This window comes from Poecilia latipinna, unplaced genomic scaffold (genome assembly GCF_001443285.1).
Source record: "Poecilia latipinna isolate Pla-1442-1.1 unplaced genomic scaffold, P_latipinna-1.0 Scaffold2388, whole genome shotgun sequence".
Classification (NCBI taxonomy): Eukaryota; Metazoa; Chordata; class Actinopteri; order Cyprinodontiformes; family Poeciliidae; genus Poecilia; species Poecilia latipinna.
Genome location: NW_015115004.1, coordinates 79,344 through 98,802, shown reverse-complemented (window position 1 = coordinate 98,802; position 19,459 = coordinate 79,344). Strand labels below are relative to the sequence as shown.

Sequence of the window (19,459 nt, the reverse complement as noted above, 5' to 3'; positions counted from 1 at the left end):
GGAAAAAGCAAAGCACTGTAAATACTTTCTGGATGCACTCTATCCCTCCAAATCAGACATGTTTATGCAACAATAAGGACAAAAAAATGTAAAATAATGTCTAGGTTTTTCCAAAATTGGGGTCAGGACTCCGTTTGAGGTCCGTTGTACAAAAAACAAAAGACCCTGCATTTGTAAAAATGACAACAGATAAAATGAAGCAGTGTTGATTGTGATTATAACCTTGTTCAACTGATTTAGTAGTGAATCAGTTGATAGGAGGTGGAACAACTCTGTCATTTCATAAGTGAGAAGCTGAAAAGTCTGGGAGCCACTACAACACAGGCATCCCAACACAACTTTTGGAGAAATCGTCTGTAAAGCAGTTAATGGTGTTTTAATGCATTACAAGTTCTTGGAATTGTTATCCTTAAATGTGCAAAATAAATAAATAAATAAATAAATAAATAAATAAATAAATAAATAAATAAAAATAAACAAAAAAAAAACTTTTATTTGAAATTTCCAAGTCAGCATAAATTTGCATAGCAGCTGGGTGTAAAGATTTTTGTTTTTTATATCCTTCTTTTTTTGGTTCTTATTTATTTTTATCTTTTAAACTTTTCTCTGAAAATTAGACTAAGAATGTTATTTTGTTGAAGGAAAAAAAATCAGTCTGATATATTTTTATTTTTATTGTACGTATTTCCACTTGTTGGTGATAAAATAATCTTAAACTAAAATACATTAACTAGAATATGATAATACTGGAACACTTGCATATTGATATCTCTTTCGTATTTGAACAGCGCTCTCATGTGGACAGACTGGTAGACTTTCCCTATTTTGGCCCCTGTTCCTTCACAGATCCATTTTCCAGAGTTTTCAATCATCTTGTTCTTTCTATGTTTATAAACAGAGCGTAGCGATAAAAAAAAATGAAAAGGAAAAAAGATGTGGGTAAACCAGGTCCTGTGCTTTAACATCATGTAAAATGAGCTAGATATAATTTAAATGTCTGATATTTCACCAGAGACCTAAAAAATATACTTCTTCTATTCACCGCTCAAACTGCATGCATTAATTTGTTAAGACTTTTTTGTATTTTTTGCATAGAAAAAAACAACTATATTCTAATTTACAGGCAGAAAGTGACTTGGAAGAAATTAAGTTAATAATCAATAGTAATGCTTTTAGAGCTTTTATAAAATTTCAACAAACCACTGAAGAAAAACATGAGTTTCCTGAATTGAAAACATGAACTGTAGCTGAACTACCTGTGACGTTCAGGAAAGGAAGGATGTCATGAATCTGTTTTGTCTTGCTACAAAAATACCGCATGATACATTTGTTTTTGGCACTATCCTCACATGTCCACTTTATTCACTTCTGCTCCTAACATCACTGTGAAGAACTGAGAGGTTCCTCAGCAAGGCATGAGCAGAATAGACTGAATCAAACTGAGCTGATCTGTAAATCATTAAATGCCATATAGGCCTTTCTCTTGAACAGTGCACTACCTCTAAGACAGTTTAACTCATTATAGTCAAAGTTCTACCTTTGCCCTGCTATTTATTCATATTATGACATGATTTGTTCCTATTTAAAATAAATTGTTTGGTAGTGATATTACATGAATATTTTATCAAAATTATCAAATTAGTTTTCTTGATTTAATGGACTTTATTGAAAATAGACACATTGCCGTCGTGGGTACCCAAAATATTACACAGAAATAAATTAATGCAATGTTCCATCCAGTCATAGGGAATCTCAGTGCTGTCACTGCTTAGACCTTTATAAGCTGAACTTCGACGTAAAGCAATCATACACAAGCACCTAAGAAGGAGAAAAAAAATAAGATCTCTCTTGCAAATGAGTCTCAAGACTCAGGAAAGATGTATAAATAAAGAAATAAAATTAACTCTGTTCACTATGCTTTTCAAAACATAATTACTAAAAGCAATATCTGAGCCAAGTCCAGAATGACAAATATGTATAATTTAGTGATTTTCATTCGCTAAAGAGTAAAAGTCATTAAGACGTTAAAGAACCTATTGAAATACACTGCTCACAAATGAAAGGAAACACTAAAAATAACATAGATCTTAATTAAATATTATCAAAACTTTATTATTAACATGGTGATATTGATTGAGAAGGAAATAACAAAAATATCAATGTACTACTTAACTCCTAGTGACATTGATTCCACAAAGGTGTGACTGATTGGGAGTTACATTAGTTTAGGTGTCCCCTTTATTTTTTGAGCAGTGTAAAAATATTTCTTTGTTATAATTTCTTAGTTTATTATGTTTTTTATTTGTTACATGTTCATTCACATACACACACATTCACACACCGACACACTTACAGCTGTTCTGGGGCAGTCTGACAAAGAGAAGTCATGCAGCGGCGCCACTAGGACCTCTGACCACCACCAGCAGGCAAGGGCGTGAAGTGTCTTGCCCAAGGACACAACAATAAAGGCGGATGGAGTGGGAATCAAGCTACTATTTGATCCCTGAATTATATATTAAATGAAATTACTCATCTAATACAAGTAAGGTAGCTATAACTGGTAATCTTTTTTACAAAATCACACTTAATAAATTCCAAACAATCCCTTTACGTGTGTGGTCAGCCTTATTGGATTTTGGAGTCCTGAAATCACATACTGAAATAGGCACATTTCAGTATGTATCTATGTTTATGACAAAACACAACACACTGAAAAACTTAAAAACCTGTTTTGTTCTCTTTTCAAAGCAATGGAAGTCGTTTTTTTTTTGTTGTTGTTGTTTTTTTTTGGGAAGGGGAAACGTAGTGTTTACAGAAGTGGCAGTTGTCATTAACCTTTTGGAAACCACTACACATAGGTCTCAAGAAGGGTCTTTGAACGCAACAGCAGTCCGATTCCTAGAAAATCCGCTCCGGGTCTTCCTATGATCCGACCGGACTCCATGTTGTTCTGTCAGCTTCAGAGCGAGCAAGTGCACTGGCCGAAAACTCTCACGTTGCAGTTTTCGGTGCCTGACAAGAAAAAGTTGTTGCAGACTCTCCCCGAGGGTGTAGCCCCTTCAGAAAAATATGGCAGACTACCGGGATGACAACGGAGCTCGGGCTCTGCTTGCATTACAGTCGGCGCCGTGTAGCCCCGTGCGCGTCGCGGTGACCTCTCACTCCTATCACCAGCCCTCGCTCTCTGTCTTGGGTCCTCCAATAATGGAAGCTCGCTGCGATGCCGGAGGTTTTCCTGCAAGGCTCTCTTCTACTCCTCCGCAGGCCCTTGCGAGGCTCGAGGGCCGGGACTTTGAGTTTGTCATGCGCCAGAGGACGGTCACCATAGGCCGGAACTCGTCCCACGGCTCGGTGGACATCAACATGGGTCACTCGAGCTTTATTTCAAGGCGACACCTGCAGATAACTTACGACGAGGCGGGTGGCTTCTCTCTGCGGTGTCTGGGGAAGAACGGCGTGTTTGTTGACGGCGTGTTCCAGCGGAGAGGAGCTCCGCCGCTACCGCTGCCCAGAGAGTGAGTGTAGTTAGCTTAACTGTTAGCAGCGCCTTGCAAAGTTTTAATATGCCATAAATAATGAACACATCATGGTTTATGACGTCTCTAATCAGTTTGCATACTTTGCACTTAAATTAAAAACTGTGTGTGTATTTTAAGAAGTTTACTGCACGTTTATTTTTCTGGCAAAATAAAATTGAAGCCTAGCATACAACTTTCTAATGTTCACATTTACACGGTCAAATGGGGGGGGGGAGCGTTTTTGTTTGGGCGTACAAAGTTCGTCCCATTGTTTACTATAAATTATATGTCAATTTCATTTGTTATGTGCTCTGTAGCTATTGTGTTTTAGTTCTGAGCAGATTTTGCTTCATTCGTTCTGGCCTACTGACTCAGTACCCAAAATATGTGGATACTGTTTTCAACAATGTGTGCAGATTGTTCAATTATTTAAAAAAAAAAAAAATCATGCAATCCAATCTAAAACTATTTCATCAACGTTAATGGCCCGTGTTGTTTTTATTTATTTAAAAAAAAACATTAGCTCATCACGTTAGCTTCATATTAGCTGTGTGGCTCTAAGTCAACGTGTCACCGTCACGTAAACATTAATGTAAACAAACGCACCCCTGACAACTCCTCTCACGTGTTATGTGGAAACAGTTCTAGTTTCTGTCTGAAACCTGGGCTACGTATGCTTCTAATGAAANTACCTACGTAGTGAGTGTACTTTGGTCTTCACTATAAATATCTTTGCATTATGTTTTAGGGTTTTTTTCTCCCCTGACCAGTTTTTGTAAATAAACAAAGGTAACCTGCAGAACTGATATGTGTATATATTGACAAATCACTGAAAAGGTTAGTTGTTCTGTTTGATTGGTTCCTTTGACTGTTTAGGGGCGTGTTCGCTGCTGAACCGGAAGTGTTGCCTGGAAGACCTGCATGGAGAAACTATAACACCATATCCACCAGAGCCATGTTTCCATGTGGTTTTCCAAGTAGTACACAGTTTGACAATAATCTGGGTGATCTTTTGTGTAGTAGAAGAAACTTGTGTTTATTAAAAAATATTAACTAACATGCAGCTGAGTTTATAGTAATTTTACATTAAGATTTTAGGGTTATTTAAAATTGCACACACACTTCAGTTGTGCTGTAGTTGTTCTGAAGCAGGAGAAATTGGAAATTCTGTGAATGAAGTAGAACTCTAAACACAAAATTGCTATTTAGTTTTACATTTAGTTGTAGCAGTCATAAAAGTGAAATGAAAAAAGTTCTTTCTTATGAACTTAACAGCACAACTACCAAGAAACTGAGAAAACCTCGTGTTTAATGCTAGCTGTGCTGCAAGCATGTTAAAAAGTTCAGAATGACACATTTTTTCCCCCTATGACTTATATATATAACTTCTTATATATATAACTTCTCTGTAAAAGAAACAGTCTAATAAATTATGTTGGGGAGGTGTTGACATCAGTCTTTTTTTGACAATCTCATTAGTTATTTAATCCATAATTATTCATCTATTCAAAGGATCTTTTCTGTTTCTGAATTTGCCTATTATTTTTCCAGAATCAACAGTTGAGTGTTACTCAGACATGTGTCAGATGAATAGCGTAATTTTCTGATCAATTTAACAGAATTTTGTTCATGAATGCTGACTCAGGTAGAGTCTTTACCTTTGGGTAACTGGATTCTGAGAGGTCCCAGCAGATTTTCCATGCAGTCTTTTCATTATTCCCTTCTCAAGTCATAAAATGACTTGCAGTGGCTACAGGTCAACACAGCATACAACAGCTGGCCCTGGTGTTTTTCATGTGATGCTACATTAGATCACATGGCCTGATTAGACTTCTAAACCTTTTGTCTCAGAGCTGCCTGTGTCCATTTCATATATTTGTTGGATTTTTTCTCGATTAAAATTTTTGCTTCTTCAGCAAAACAACCTCCACTTTCTTTATATGACAAGGAAAATATAACTAGTCATCGTCCTCTTATTGTAAAATACTTAACACATCATTTAGACAGATATCTTTTCTAAAGGTTTGTTTAGGTTTAAACTGGGATGGCCTGGTGGTGATTCTCGCTGCTATTCAGGCATTTGCTCAGACCTGCTAAAAGTATAAAAGAAGAGAGAGATTTAGGAAAACGGGTTTTTGTGTAAACTTTACACCAGTACAGTGTGTTTGCCCACAAACCGCTTGGTTATTATATAAACACACTTTTGAGGTAACTTAAACATGTAGCCATGTTTTATTTGTATGTTGTGTGACATATTTGTTAGATTTATATGTTGCATTTCCTGTTGCAGTAAATTCCAAATGTTTTGAACTTCTTGCACACCTAACCTCTACAAAGGTTTGCTGTGTTTTGCTTTTCAGGTGATATTTGATGTTTTTCTGTGAGTTGACTTGTGTTGGTCTGAAGTGTTGTTAGAGTAAGGATCTGTTTTCTACTGATCATGTGATAGCTAACTTTTGATCACTGAAGGTCTTTGTGGAGGAGAGAACGAACCAGTGTGGCTAAGTTCCTGTTTTTTTTTTTATTTTTATTTTTAATCTTTTTTTTCTCTCGTCTTTCCTCTCACTGTTGTCCTTCTCTCTTCTAGGTGTGTGTTTCGGTTTCCCAGTACCGTCATCAAGATCCAGTTCACGTCACTCCTGGAAGTGGAGGAGCACAGGGAGAAGGAGCAGCCCTCTCCCCCGCCCCGCCCGCTGCTGCCCCACATCTCCCCTCTTAAGATCAGCATTCCCACCGTGCAGCAGCATGAAGAGCACATCAGGGCGTTTGGCTCCCCGCTGCCGTCACCCACCGGCACAATCAGGTGAGCCACCAATACATGTGTGGAACATCTAGCTGACAAGTTTACATTCAGCTTTGATCCCAGTTAAATGTTTTCATAGATGGTTCATTTCTTGATTCCGTTTTCTTGCTTAAAGACTCCTCTCTATTTTATGGTGCACATCTGTTAGACATTTTGGTGATATGAGACTTTAAAAATTGATAATAAATTGACAAAGCTCATGCAGTTTTTATGTTACTTTTCACTGGAACCTAATTGTTGCACTTGACTGGATGTGTTTTAATCTGAATACATGACTGCACTGAACGGAATTTATTTAAAAAATATAATGTAGCAATTATTTTACTCAACTCATGATTTTTAGGAATTTGTTTATTATCTTAAAATATTCAACAGAAGTTTCAAATGTTTAAAAAAATGAAGTGCTGAAAAGTAATGAAGTACTTCAGGTTAGGCGTCAAACGGTGACACTGTGTGAGGTTTTGTTGCAGCAGAGTGTTGGTGATGAGCAGCTGACCTGATGACAGACATTAACTAGTGAAGGAAACACACAACCTGCAGACAGTTTTTTTCTTTTTTTTTTTCTTTTTTAGCTGCCTTATGACACATTTAGCTATAAAGCTAAACATGTCTACACTGTGACTGTGGGTTCAAGGATTTATGCAGCCGACCAGATTAACTTTACTTCGTCCTGTTTTAATCACATTAAATTATGTATTGTTTATATATGAGTGAATTGAATTTAAACTTGACAACACAAACAAATAAGCTAAATTTAATACATACAAATCATTTTAAAGCTACATATAAGGATATTTAATAAGGTGTTAAGAAACCATTTTTTTGTCTTTTCCGTTTGGAGTTGCACCATGAGTTAACTAAGTTCATAAATACTTAAATATTGTTGTAACTTATTAATTCAAAATTCTTCAAAGAGTTACTGTATTCTTATTTATTGAGTTGTGTTTCAGTCTCATCACATTTGACCCTCTGCTTATCGTTTTGCATATACATTTAAAAAACTGGGCTTCATTTGATTTATTTTTATTTAGTGGAAGTTCAATTTCTAACACATTTCATATTTAAGGTGGAAATCTCAACAGAAATTTTGTACTATATATAGTGGACTCATAACTGAGGAGCCAGTTTGATTGCTGGTTCAGTGCCCTCTGGTGGTGGATGCTTGCCTGTACAACAATCATACCCACCAATGTGGGCCTGTGTGTCCATGCCTTATATGGGATGGCTGCAGCTATGGTGCATGTGATTGGTTATTGGGCAGAGAGTTTTGCCTGTAAGCCACTTTTCAGTCCATTCGTGGTTTCCTTTACACCCCCATCTCACCTCCCCCACTTCAGCCGTTGGATAATGTTTCCTCGCATGTGGAGTCAAAACAAACCAAATATAAATATGATTGCTCATGCTTCTTTGCTCCACTTCCCCTGTGGCCTTTTTTAGGTTCATACTCGTAGCAACATGCGGCTCAGAGAGAAACTTCTGCTTCCTCCTGAAACACCAACATGGTCTCATTCAGGCAGATTGCTTACTTTTCTTGTCTGGCAGCTTCAGTGAATGACACAATACTAAACATTGTTCCTCTCTTTACGAACACACAGGAGGGCTGGAAAGTTTTCTTTTTTTTTTTTTTTAAAGATGCAGAATTGACTCTTGTTCAGTTATAATCCACTTTATTCTTAAGAAATTTGTTTTCCTTTCCTCATTGGCTTTAAGGTCTAAACTTTGAGCAATTGTGAAAAATGAATCCTGCAGCCACTTCCTCCTGTGAAGAAATGTAAACAAACTGTATTCTGTCCCTCTTGTTAGCCTTGATGGAACGGTATCCATGGCTCTCTGTTGTCAGAAGCAAATCAGAGCTTATGGACTCCCAGAAACCCCTACTTTCTTGCAGGTGTGAGAGAGGCAGGTGTGTGTAATACCTTGTGGGGACTATTTTCCTGACACATACTACGTTGTGGGGACCAACTGCTCCTTGTGGGGACAGAGGCCTGGTCCCCACAAGGGGAAACGTTGTTTTTGGTTCAGGGGTTAGATTTAGGACTAAGGTGTGAATTGAGTTTTGGTGAGGGATAAGTATGAAATGGTTAGGGTTAGGGTAAGGTTTAGGCTGTAGAAATTAATGGAAGTCGATGGAAAGTCCCCACAAAGATAGCCACACAAACGTGTGCATGCACATGTGTGTGTAATAGAAGCTACATGACTTACTGGTGCACCAAATCAAATCCAGTTAATAGTTAACTTGGTTCTCAGTATCGTTGGCTCGTTGTTGGATTGTTTTAGTTGTGCTTGTGTTGATCTGTTCAGTATGAAAAGACTGGATGAGGATGTAAACAATACTGATTTTGGATTCCCTGCTCTTTTCTGTTTTTGTTTTTTTTAAGTTTCCTTTGGGCTTCATTGTTTTAATGAAGGGAATATTTTATTGGCTTCACATTAAATAAACCTTTCTTTGCATTTTGTCTCATATCTAAAAACATCCATGTTGTTATGGTTCCACTTGACAGACCAACAAAGATAAATGATGCATGGATTTTAAAATGTTATTTACAAATATAAATGGCTTGTATTTGTTTTCATCCTTCCTGAGTCAGTACTGTGCAGGACCACTGTTTTTCTGCTGGAGACGTTCCAGCAGTAGCTGGAGACATTCGTCAACCAAAACAAGAGCAGAGACGGGTTAGCCACAGTCAGGTCAGGTTCTCAGGGGCCCCAAATCAGTAAGCAGTGTAGCCTCTGAATCCCAAACTCCTACTAGGGTGGCTACACTGGTTCTGGTGTGTTCAGGATGATGCTCAAGGTCTCTTCCATGTAGACCACAAATGGCCAGAGAACCTTGTGTTGTGGCCATTAAATGGCTTGTTGGAAACCCTAAACGAGATGACCTGGGACTCTTTCTGACAGTTTTTTCATAAATTCCATTTTTTCCGTTTATTTAACCAGATAAAACCCCTTTGAGATCCAGATCTAATTTTCAAGAGGGACCTGGGCAGAAATCTGCAACGCTAACAACCTGGTTACACAAACGTAAAATAAAACATGTGCACAAGTTTAAAACAAATTACAAAACAGTTTAGAAGCATTGACACCGACTGATAGAATCACGTTGCTCAAAAAAAGTCAGTGAAATAAGATCCAAATCAGCTCCAGTCTTTATTTTATTCTGAAGCTGATTCCATGCTATAGGAGCTATTTATGGAATAAAAATGAATTATGCAAATTCGTTCACCTAGACTTTGACTGCAGTTGCTGCAGAGTAACCAGGGCCCACACTGCCATGTTTCAGCAGGTTTAGCTTCCATTTCCAGATAGTGAATTGAACTGTTCTGTGAGATTTTCAAAGCTAATCCTCCTTTAAACATCTCCAGTACTTCCTCCCAGCACCCCTTTCTTTTAACAACAGCAATCCGTCTGATTGGTGTAATCTATGTAACTACCATTAATACAAACAAAATGAAAATATTTTGGAAACTTGAAAATATTTTCTATTAATGTTCCATAAAATGTATTTCTATATCTCTTAAATAAATCTATCTTTATCTACTGGAGGGGAATATTTCACCCTGGCACCCAAACCAGGTCACACTTTTTATCTGGTGATGAGTGGATTTTTGCTGCATGTCAAGAGCAGAGCTATCAGTTCTTTCTACTCTTGCCTCCTCCGGATGAACCAGGAGTAGAAGAGTTACTTCAGCTGTTACTTGCTGAGAGCAAACTGCTACCATTGAAGCAAAATTATTTGGCACATTTAAAAAAAACCCGCAGAAATCCTGGGTGCTGGTTTTTTGTGACAGGTCTTTTTTGTACACTCTCTGCTGGCGGGATCGTGAGTTCACCCGCTTGCATGTGCAGCTGACTAGGCGCGTGTGTCCCACACTCTTAATGTGTTGGACACACAGTAGGAGTGCCTGTTTTCATCCAGCTTTTGTCAACTTTGACGTTAGTGCTTTTGAAAATTTGCGATGATCTTGTGCAAGCCGAGCAAGCGGTGTGGTTTGGTGCTCGCACCCTGGGACTGTGTTACCTGTGTGAATGAGACGAGCGACCACATATGGGTACAAATCGCTCAAGCTGTGGCATTACTTTGATAGACTAATAAAATCAATAACTTTACCTGTGAAGACCTTGAATACTATATGTCGTGATCTTGGTTGGGATCTTGGAGGGCAGGTGATGGTAGAGGAAACACTGCAGTCTTCATGAAGCTGTTTGTTTCTTCTTCCTTTCCCAACCTCTGAAACTGTGACAGAACAGTTTAATTTACTGTTAAATTACATCTGCTGTAAATCCTGCTTACTTATTAGGGGTCTATTCAAATATTTGATTGCTCTAGTTTTCTTCTACTTTACACACATGTAACTATTTGATGGCCTATCACATCCTGGAGTGATTGTTTCAAAGATGTGAAAAATCTTTAAGGATTTAAAAGTCTTTCATCAGTAACTGTTTTAATTTTCCTTTTTTGTGCATTTAAAAGCTACAGACCATATAATCTGCAGTCAGTAATCTGCAGTCAAACAGATTACTGCTTCCCTGTGTGTCCCTGTTGACACGTTCTCCAGATTATATTCACTTACACATGGTTACATAACCTTTATCTATCAAGTCATAAAATACTGACTTCTTATACAATGGAAGTGAACAGTTTACATTGTTCAAATCAGCATTAATCATGATAACCATTGTAAAGATGACTATTATGTTTGTATGTCAGTTTCTCTTTACATATTTGCTGCTTGTTGTTTTGGTGGCAGAGTTTCTGTGAGGAAGTTGAAGCTGGAGATCAGCTGAACATTTAGTGGAAGTGTGAAACCTCGTTGGTTCGTTCTGCTTCCATGAGCCCACGGGAAGCTGTGTGTGAACGTAGCACTGCACAGCTCATCTGGAGCATAACGCAAACGCAGAGAGAGGAAACTGATCAACACAACCTCACGCTGCCATTGGCTGATATATACACACGCCCTCTGCAAAGTAACCTAGGAAAACGTAAGCACACACCTTTCTCTTCTCTACAGTGTTCCCAACTCCTGCCCTGCTAGCCCTCGAGGGGCAGGGTCATCAGGGTATCGCTATGGACGCAATGTGACCTCCGACCTTCAGTTAGCTGCAGAATACGCTGCGAAGGCTGTATCTGAGCAGAGGCGAAGTCTTGCTGAGCACAGAGGTGGGGGAAGTGAGCAGCGTGTGGAGTCGGTGGGCGGAGACAGCCCCAAGGTAAAAATAATGTCTGTCCCACACAGACCTGTCCTTTTTCTAGCAGTGGACAGGTTTGTGATGCATATTCATAGATCCTTTATTTGAACATGAGAAATCTCTTAAGACTTAAAAGAGATTGTTGCTCTGTTTGTCCAGGATGAGTCCAAGCCTCCGTATTCCTATGCACAACTGATCGTCCAGGCCATCTCTTCAGCTCCAGACAAACAGCTTACCCTCAGCGGGATTTATGCCCACATTACCAAACACTACCCCTACTACCGCACTGCAGACAAGGGCTGGCAGGTACAGTTCTCCTCATCCATCTGGGAGGCTGTGAGCCAAACTCAGGGTGCTTCCTGGTGAACAGGAACATTGTCGAAAATAGAATAAATTTCAGTAATTCACTTTAGAAAGTGAAACTTGCAGATTCATTACAGAGTGAGATATTTTTATTCCCAAAATTCAAGAATTTGGATTCTTGAATCCTGACAAACTGACAAACCAGGTTTTGTAGATCCTTTTAGTGTAATGTTTAGTGGAAGGAAAATGTGGCGGTAGGAAAAGTGGATGACCAGAACATCCAAAATCTTTACACCTTCAAAGGGATTACAGAGAGAAATGGACTTCTCCAAGATGCACCTAGCTATGTGTCTACAAAAACTGTAATGGTGGAGAGTAGAACATTAATGACTTTAATGTCCTTTCTCCTCATTAGCCAGTTTTTCTCTTATCTCCATGGGAGAAAGCCGTGTTTTTACAATGGCTTTCTGTGTTTTGTCCAGAACTCAATCAGACACAACTTGTCTCTGAACCGCTACTTCCTGAAAGTAGCCCGTTCTCAGGACGAGCCTGGGAAGGGAAGTTTCTGGCGCATCGACTCAGCCTCTGAGAGCAAGCTGGTGGAACAAGCCTTCAGGAAGAGACGGCAGAGAGGCGTGGCCTGCTTCAGGACTCCGTTCGGACCTTTGTCGTCACGGTATAATCCTAAATGATTTCTTTTTTAGTTGTCAGTGGCACCAACATGAACACTGAACCTTTATCCCCTTTGTCTGCTTCTGTCACTTGCTGTCATGTGATTGGACAGAACCAAGTAAGTGTTGTGTTGAGTTGTGTTTTGGTGAAAGATGGCCGCAGCAACACTGCGCCTCATGACATCACAGCTGTTTGTCAGTAATGTGGCTGAATTTTCTTCTCCTTGGCTTTCTGATTCAGGAGTGCACCGGCGTCTCCCACCCATCAGGGGCTGCTGTCCCCTTCGTCCAGTGGGCTGCAGACTCCTGAGTGTCTGAGCAGAGAGGGCTCTCCCATCCCTCAGGACCACCATGAGCAGCTGGCCAGCAAACTGGCGTCTGTGCCGGAGTACAGGTACTCCCAGAGCGCCCCAGGTAAGCCCAGATAAACAAACACCAAACATTCTGCCCACTCTAAGGCAGTGTGAGAAATGAGTGAAAATGTGTGTGAACAGGCTCCCCAGTCAGCGCTCAGCATGTCATCATGGCTGCCCCCCCCCACCCAACTGTCCTGAAGCCCATCAACATGCTTCAGAGTGCCCCGCAGCCTTCCGTCACCATGGTGCGTGTGGTCACCAGCGCTCCTCTAGTGCCTGCCCCCCCTAATGGCTACAGCACTTTGACTGTTGGAGGACTGGAGAGCAACAGCGACATCAGAGGTGAGGACAGGAACTTGCTGAGAGGCCAGACCCTCTTGAGGAAACAAGGCTGTGGTTTATACCAAACTAATGTCACCTGCAGACTTCTGCTGTTGAGAAACCATTGCTTCTCAACAGCAATGGTTTGCTGTTGAGAAGCAAACCATTGCTGTGGCCTGTGTTGAGGTTTTAAACTTTACCCAATTGCTAACGCTTCCATGTGTCGAATGTAATGTACCAGTTCAATACTAAGAAGCTTCCGGACATTGCCTGCACTGTAAGCAACCATCCTCCACAGAGAAGAACTGATTTGAAATTAGGCAGCTGTTAATGATAATTTAATATTTAGAGTGCGAGTCCAACACAGACTGAACAGCTTCATTCACTTCCTCTGCTGCCATTGATAAAACTACAGACAGACAATTCTAAAGCAGCCCATCGTTCTCAACTTCTCCTTCTGTTCACTGATTGGCCAGCAAAAACTCTACCAGAGACTATGCTGGAAACAAGATTTTTTCTAACAGAATTGCACAGGAAGGCAATGGTCAGGCTAGGTGGACATACAGCATTCCTTCTTAATTATCTCTCAAACTGTGTGAAAAGACAGAAAAAATGAGTGTGTATGTTATTGATTTAGCATGTTGTGAATTCACACCTGACATTTGGTCCGCTTTAAATGGACCACAGCTCCATTTAAAGCCTGTCTCCTAGTGTGCAGGTGTGAATTCACAAATGACATTAATGTTAATGAAGAGAATCAGTTTTATGTCACTTTTCTGAAAACTAAATGCATCCAAATGGGATGTTGACTTGTAAGTCATTTATTTCCTCTTCAGATGCCCAGCAGAACAGAGAGTTGGTGATCCAGACGCTGGACAGCGTGGTGCAGGCTGGAGAGGGACGCCATGTCACACCGGGGTTACACCAACTTCCTGTCCGTCCTGTTACCCAGAATGGCAAACACATCACTGCTGCTGTTCCCACAGTAACCAGCTTTGCCAATTCATCTGGTAAGCTTTGTCCATTTCTCTTGACATTCTGATCTCTGTAGATCAGAATGTCAATAAAAAGTTAATTTAATTCAAGAAAGCAGGGTTCATACCGGTCATGGAAAACCTGGAAAGTCATGGAATTTAATTTTTTAATTTTCAAAACCTGGAAAGTTATTGAACTTCATTTCAGGTCATGGAAAGTCATGGAATTTTCAAATAAGGTCCAAAAATGCTCTTTTCCTTTTTGTGGTGCATGTGTTTCTGTGGTTCTCGTCTTTCATTTCGTCTGTGTGTCAGACATTGAGAAATCAGTCAAGGCCACAACTGTGGAAATGTCACTAAATTGCCAGCATATTGTCCAGTTTATTTGTCAACATCCTTGTTCTTATTGGATGCAAATTATACCGATTCAAATCCAAGCAATAATGTGACTTACTAATTACATGTTTCTTTTACCACTGTCATCTAACGCCTCCCCTTTTGACTCGCATGCAGCACTCTAAGACATGCGCAGAGTTTGTCTCAGAGCAGGAGAAGATGTCTATCTAATCGGTGGTAATAAGCGATAAGCATCAGTGAGTTATTTCTCACGATGGCAGACAACAGAAAATACAGCAGCAGAGCACAGGAAAGAAAAAGAAGAGTGTGACAGAGAGGTGATGAAGACAATATCTAAGCTAACAAGGTTAGGGGATAATCTGTGCTGATATTCGGGTAAAAACTGATGAGTTCGTGTTACTGGGCTGACCAAAAAAGCAAGGAGCTGTCAAAATATGGATGTTAATTTTAAAGTATCGGAACAGGTTCACAAGCTCATGTGGTGCTCTGCTCGCTTAAACTTAAAAAAGTGGAACTAACTTCATGGTGCGTTCATACCAAACGCGTTTTGAGCGTCAGACACGCCTGATTTACATTCAAAGTCTAAATGGAGGGCCGTTGCAGCGCATTTTCCAATGGGTCTGACACTCCACATAGACTTTGAATATAAACCAGATGCGCCTGATTCTCAAAACGCGTTTGGTGTGAACACATCTCTAGCCTCCAGCTAGCAGCAGCAGGAGGAGGAACTGTTCTACTGCTACAGGCGAAGGTCCAAAGTTTACAGAATAACTAAAGTGCGTCCTGCCCTGCCCTGACACGCAGCTAGAATCCAGTCATCACAGAATAAAAGTTTTGACCAGGTTTGGCTGTCAGAGGGGAAATACTCATCTTGGCTATCTGAGCTTGGTAAGGAAATAAACCTGATAATTAGAGAGAAAGATAGAACTGATAAAAATTGAAAGAGAATTGAGACAAATATAAAAAAGATAATTATGAAGGATAAATAAATACATTACATAGAAGTTTTTCTTTCTTAGAAATGCTCTGTCAAATATGTAGACATATTCAAGACGCTCAAGTACTTCTTTAATAACTACTAAATATATTTTCTTTGCAATAATGGTCTTTACATTGATTACAGTAATCAACTGTTCTGCAGACAAATGAAAAAGAAAGCAGCGGTGCACTGATTGGAATTTTCTGGCTGATCACCGATCTTTAAAAAACCTGACTTGATGGTTTATTTTTTTTGTGTGTGCAAAATATAGCAAAAAAGTCACTGACTTTAGGTGATTGTTGTAAACTGTGCAAATGGAGAGTTGACCTGGTGGGTGGGATTGTCCATTGGCCCTCTCTCATGACAGAGCAATAGGAAACAGTGGCTGATTACTGTATAGGGCCTGCACATTGGCTCAAGCCCAGGGGCCCACGCCCTCCTAAGTCCGGCCCTGTGGACGTATGACAATACTGTCTGCAATATAGTGATGCAACATTCACGAACGAGCCAATTCTTCTGAACAGCTCTTACTAATAGGAAGGAGCCACTTCTCAGTGAGAACCGTTCTTTGTTTTAATAGCTACTGCACACTGCAGTAGCTATTATTATTCTATTTTATGAACAATATATATTTATTAAATCATTGAATAAGCCTCCAATTAGTGGTGTTTCAGTGTGTGTGCCTGTCTGTTCTGAACTTTTGTAGAAGCAGTTAGGTCTATTGTTTGCATTTTTGTTTATGACATTATCTTCAGGTCATTCCTCAGTTAATTGACACTTTTCAATTCATACCTGTTATTTGTGTTTCCTCCCTATCTGCCTGCACCTTTACATGTTCGCTATAGTTCAACTTGGTGGGGTTACGTCTTTCAGCCTTATACTTTTCTTTATGAACCTGTTGTATGTGGGTCATGGAAAATTATACTGAAGGTCATGGAAAAGTCATGGAATTTTTTTTCTAAATGCCAGTGGGAACAGTATGAAAGGGATGCTCATACTGTAGATTGACTTTACACACAGCACCATATTTCTATTAATTATTACTGTCAGTTTAGCTGATTGTCTTACAGCTGATTAAAAACAGTTTCTCTAAACTCTGAAGATCATTTCAGAATGATAAAGGGCTTTTAGTCTAGACATATTAGCCTGCTGAAATTTTTGTAAAGTGTCTGCACTCAGTACTCAATCTGGACTCCTTTTGCATTAATGAGTGTAACATGGCATGGCATGGAGGAGGTCAGCCTATGGTCTGGTGTTGCTCATTTTTCTCTGGTTTTTATGAATATAATTCTATCCAGTTTTATTTCTAAAACAAGACACTTTACAAAAACGTCCAATTCAAGCTAAGGTAATATTTCTACTTTCTGAGACATTTTCAATCTGTTGGTAATTTAATTGTTCTGAATTATCCATAAGCAATGCCAGATTTAAAAAATCAGTATTTTTCCCACTGTGAAACATTCCATGTGTTTTAATTGGAGTTGCAACATTTTGGCCCAGAACTGATGAGAGAAGCTGTTCTGCTGCACCCAGCACCATCCATAAGAGCTAAACTCTGCTTTCTGCCTCCCAGGCCTGAGCAGCCCCCTGCAGATCCTGGCTGCCCAGGCATCCAGCTCCCCCCCGGTGCTGGTGGGCCGGCAATCCGGTGGAGACGCCTCCTCTAGATCAGCAGGTGAGCCGCTGGCGAAGCGGCCAAAGATGGAGGATGAAGGAGAGACTGCATCTGCTCAGCACCAAGCTACATCTGCCCCGCAGCCTGTTATTGTTACTATGACGTCACAAACCCATGAGCCCCGACAATGAAACCTGGGGTCTCTCACCAGGTATCCAACGGGCATCCTGTCATCTCCTGAATGTTTTGCCTTTTGACATAAATACGACTGTATTTGTTGAATGGAATGAATTTGGTCAAAATGACATAAAATGTATATTTGTTCTACATTTTAGAGGCGAGTGAATCTGGCTTCAGTTTGTTTCATCTTCCGTTAATCAAAGGAAACTGAAGATAATTAGGCCTGATGAGCAAAATGGTTTAGCACTGCTTTAACTTTCTAAACAATGGAGATAGGAATGTGGTGGAACTCCAGCCAAAGACCCATCCTTGACTGCTGCATTGGTTAGTTAGTTTGAATATGGAGACTCAGTGCAGCCTGTTGAATCCGGCAGCACATTAACCAGGTTTATGTCACCTGGGAGACCTGGATCATGACTGTAGTTTTATAAAAGAAGCAATATTCCTAGACAGTAAAATGAGACCCAAATCCCCCAAAAACAAACAGGCTCAGAGAAATAAAAGTATGAATATTAACCTTAAGACCAGAATGTAATACCTCTTGCCTTCTCATAGAAGCAAAAAAAAAAAAAAAAAAAAGGATGTTGAGGAAATGCAGGAAAGACAAAAAGACAAGCCAGGTGTTTCAGAGTGAAGCTCCTCACATTCAGGCCCAACAGACTGATGATGGAGGATGAAGAGAGGCAGCTACTGGAGGCTGACTGAAGTGGAGGGCTGACCCAATGCTGACAAATTGATTGTTTTTCATTTGTTTAGTTTGTGTAGTGGTGTGAGGAGAGGTGAAATGGCCTCCGCTCAGATTTGTTTTAGCACAAAGAGGAGCTATTGTAGTAGCTCAAAGCCTTAAAATATTTCTACTTATCTGAAATGTTATTTTAGCCTGTAGACAGCTTTACTGGTTTAGACTAATATAGCGCTTACAATCAGCAACACTACGGCAGCAGAAGTTACGTTGCGTCAATTAACTTTTCAGTTTTCTTAAGAGAAAAAAAGGGTGGGACCAACTCGTGACCAGAAATTTTACCTGTTCTCAGCTTTCTTTCCAGAACTTTCTGCATATTCTCTTCTTTCAGCTTGCTTTTCTTGCACTCCTCATTGACAGTTCTTCCTTCGTGATTAATCTCTCCTTCTCCCCCGTTCTTTTGTCTCCTCACTCTGCCTTTAGCACCTCAGAATGTCCTCACACAGGCTTCATGCTCAAGATTTCACTGATTGTTGTTGCACAACAGATGGATGCATTATGATTGTATGCTGCTCTGCTAAGTAACAAAGCTAATTAAAGTTCTTATTTTGGAAAAAAAAATTGCGTAAGAGCAGCTGTCATTGACAGGTAAACATGGGAATGGGTATTTTTTAATGTCCCTGTTTTTGTGATTTGTTAAAATGTGTAGCACAAATTAAAATTCTTATTGACATAACTCCTTGTCTTCTCTTACATAAGACAAAACGTAATATTTAAACAAGTTGATTTATTGTCAAAGAATCCAACAATATCTTGTTTTCTTGTGTACCATCATTCTTAATATAAATACTGATCACATTACATGCATGAGGTGATGCGCCATACAAACTAGATACAAAATTGAAATATTTTCAAAAAACAAATATAAAGCAGAGGAATAAAATTCACAAGGAAATAAAGTAACTGTGGTTAATAGGGAAAAAGATGGTCTAAAGTCCCACATTCTTAAATTTCAACATGTAATATTTTCCAGATTTCACTCAAACTTGGTTTTGGACCTAAATTTCTCTTATAATGAACTTTTCTAGAATGAGAGCAGATACACTGCAGATAAGTGGTGTGGTGTTCCATGCAGGAGGTGAAGCCCTGGGTCTAGTTGTCACTTTGGTCAGTTCATGACCCCATCTCTTCCTATGGACATTTCGTCATATGACTCTAAATGATAAAATGCTTAATAGTTGCACATTTTATAACTTTGTATTTCACCTTTGTTTCTTGATTGTACATCTGATTTGTCAGACGACTAATCAGAATTCTGATTGATTAGGAACCCTGATCAAACCAAAATAACTCAGAAGTAACCTTCTGCTAGGTGTTATTTATTGAACTCGTATCTTAATATTTATGACAACTGAGTAGATTATAGAAAATGTTTTAAAATGACCAATTGTTGGTACAAGACATCTTGCAGGTTAGTACAAATTGACAGCCTGAAATCTCCCACAGCAGTTTG

General features: G+C 39.4%; 1 protein-coding gene across 2 annotated transcripts; it reads left to right on the top strand.

Annotated features, from left to right (window-relative positions):
- Window positions 1-2,356: 2,356 nt before the first annotated feature.
- Window positions 2,357-17,857, top strand: foxk1 (forkhead box K1). Of its 2 annotated transcripts, XM_015019188.1 has the most exons (10): window positions 2,357-3,515; window positions 6,106-6,321; window positions 11,331-11,529; window positions 11,668-11,814; window positions 12,294-12,487; window positions 12,596-12,601; window positions 12,724-12,896; window positions 12,977-13,180; window positions 13,996-14,169; window positions 17,043-17,857. In XM_015019188.1, the coding sequence occupies exons 1-10, from the start codon at window positions 3,070-3,072 to the stop codon at window positions 17,273-17,275; spliced, it is 1,992 nt and encodes a 663-aa protein (XP_014874674.1). In that variant the 5' UTR covers window positions 2,357-3,069; the 3' UTR covers window positions 17,276-17,857. The 2 variants fall into 2 exon arrangements, with proteins under 2 accessions (XP_014874674.1, XP_014874675.1); XM_015019189.1 differs by lacking the exon at window positions 12,596-12,601 and having other exon boundaries at window positions 2,358-3,515.
- Window positions 17,858-19,459: the final 1,602 nt, after the last annotated feature.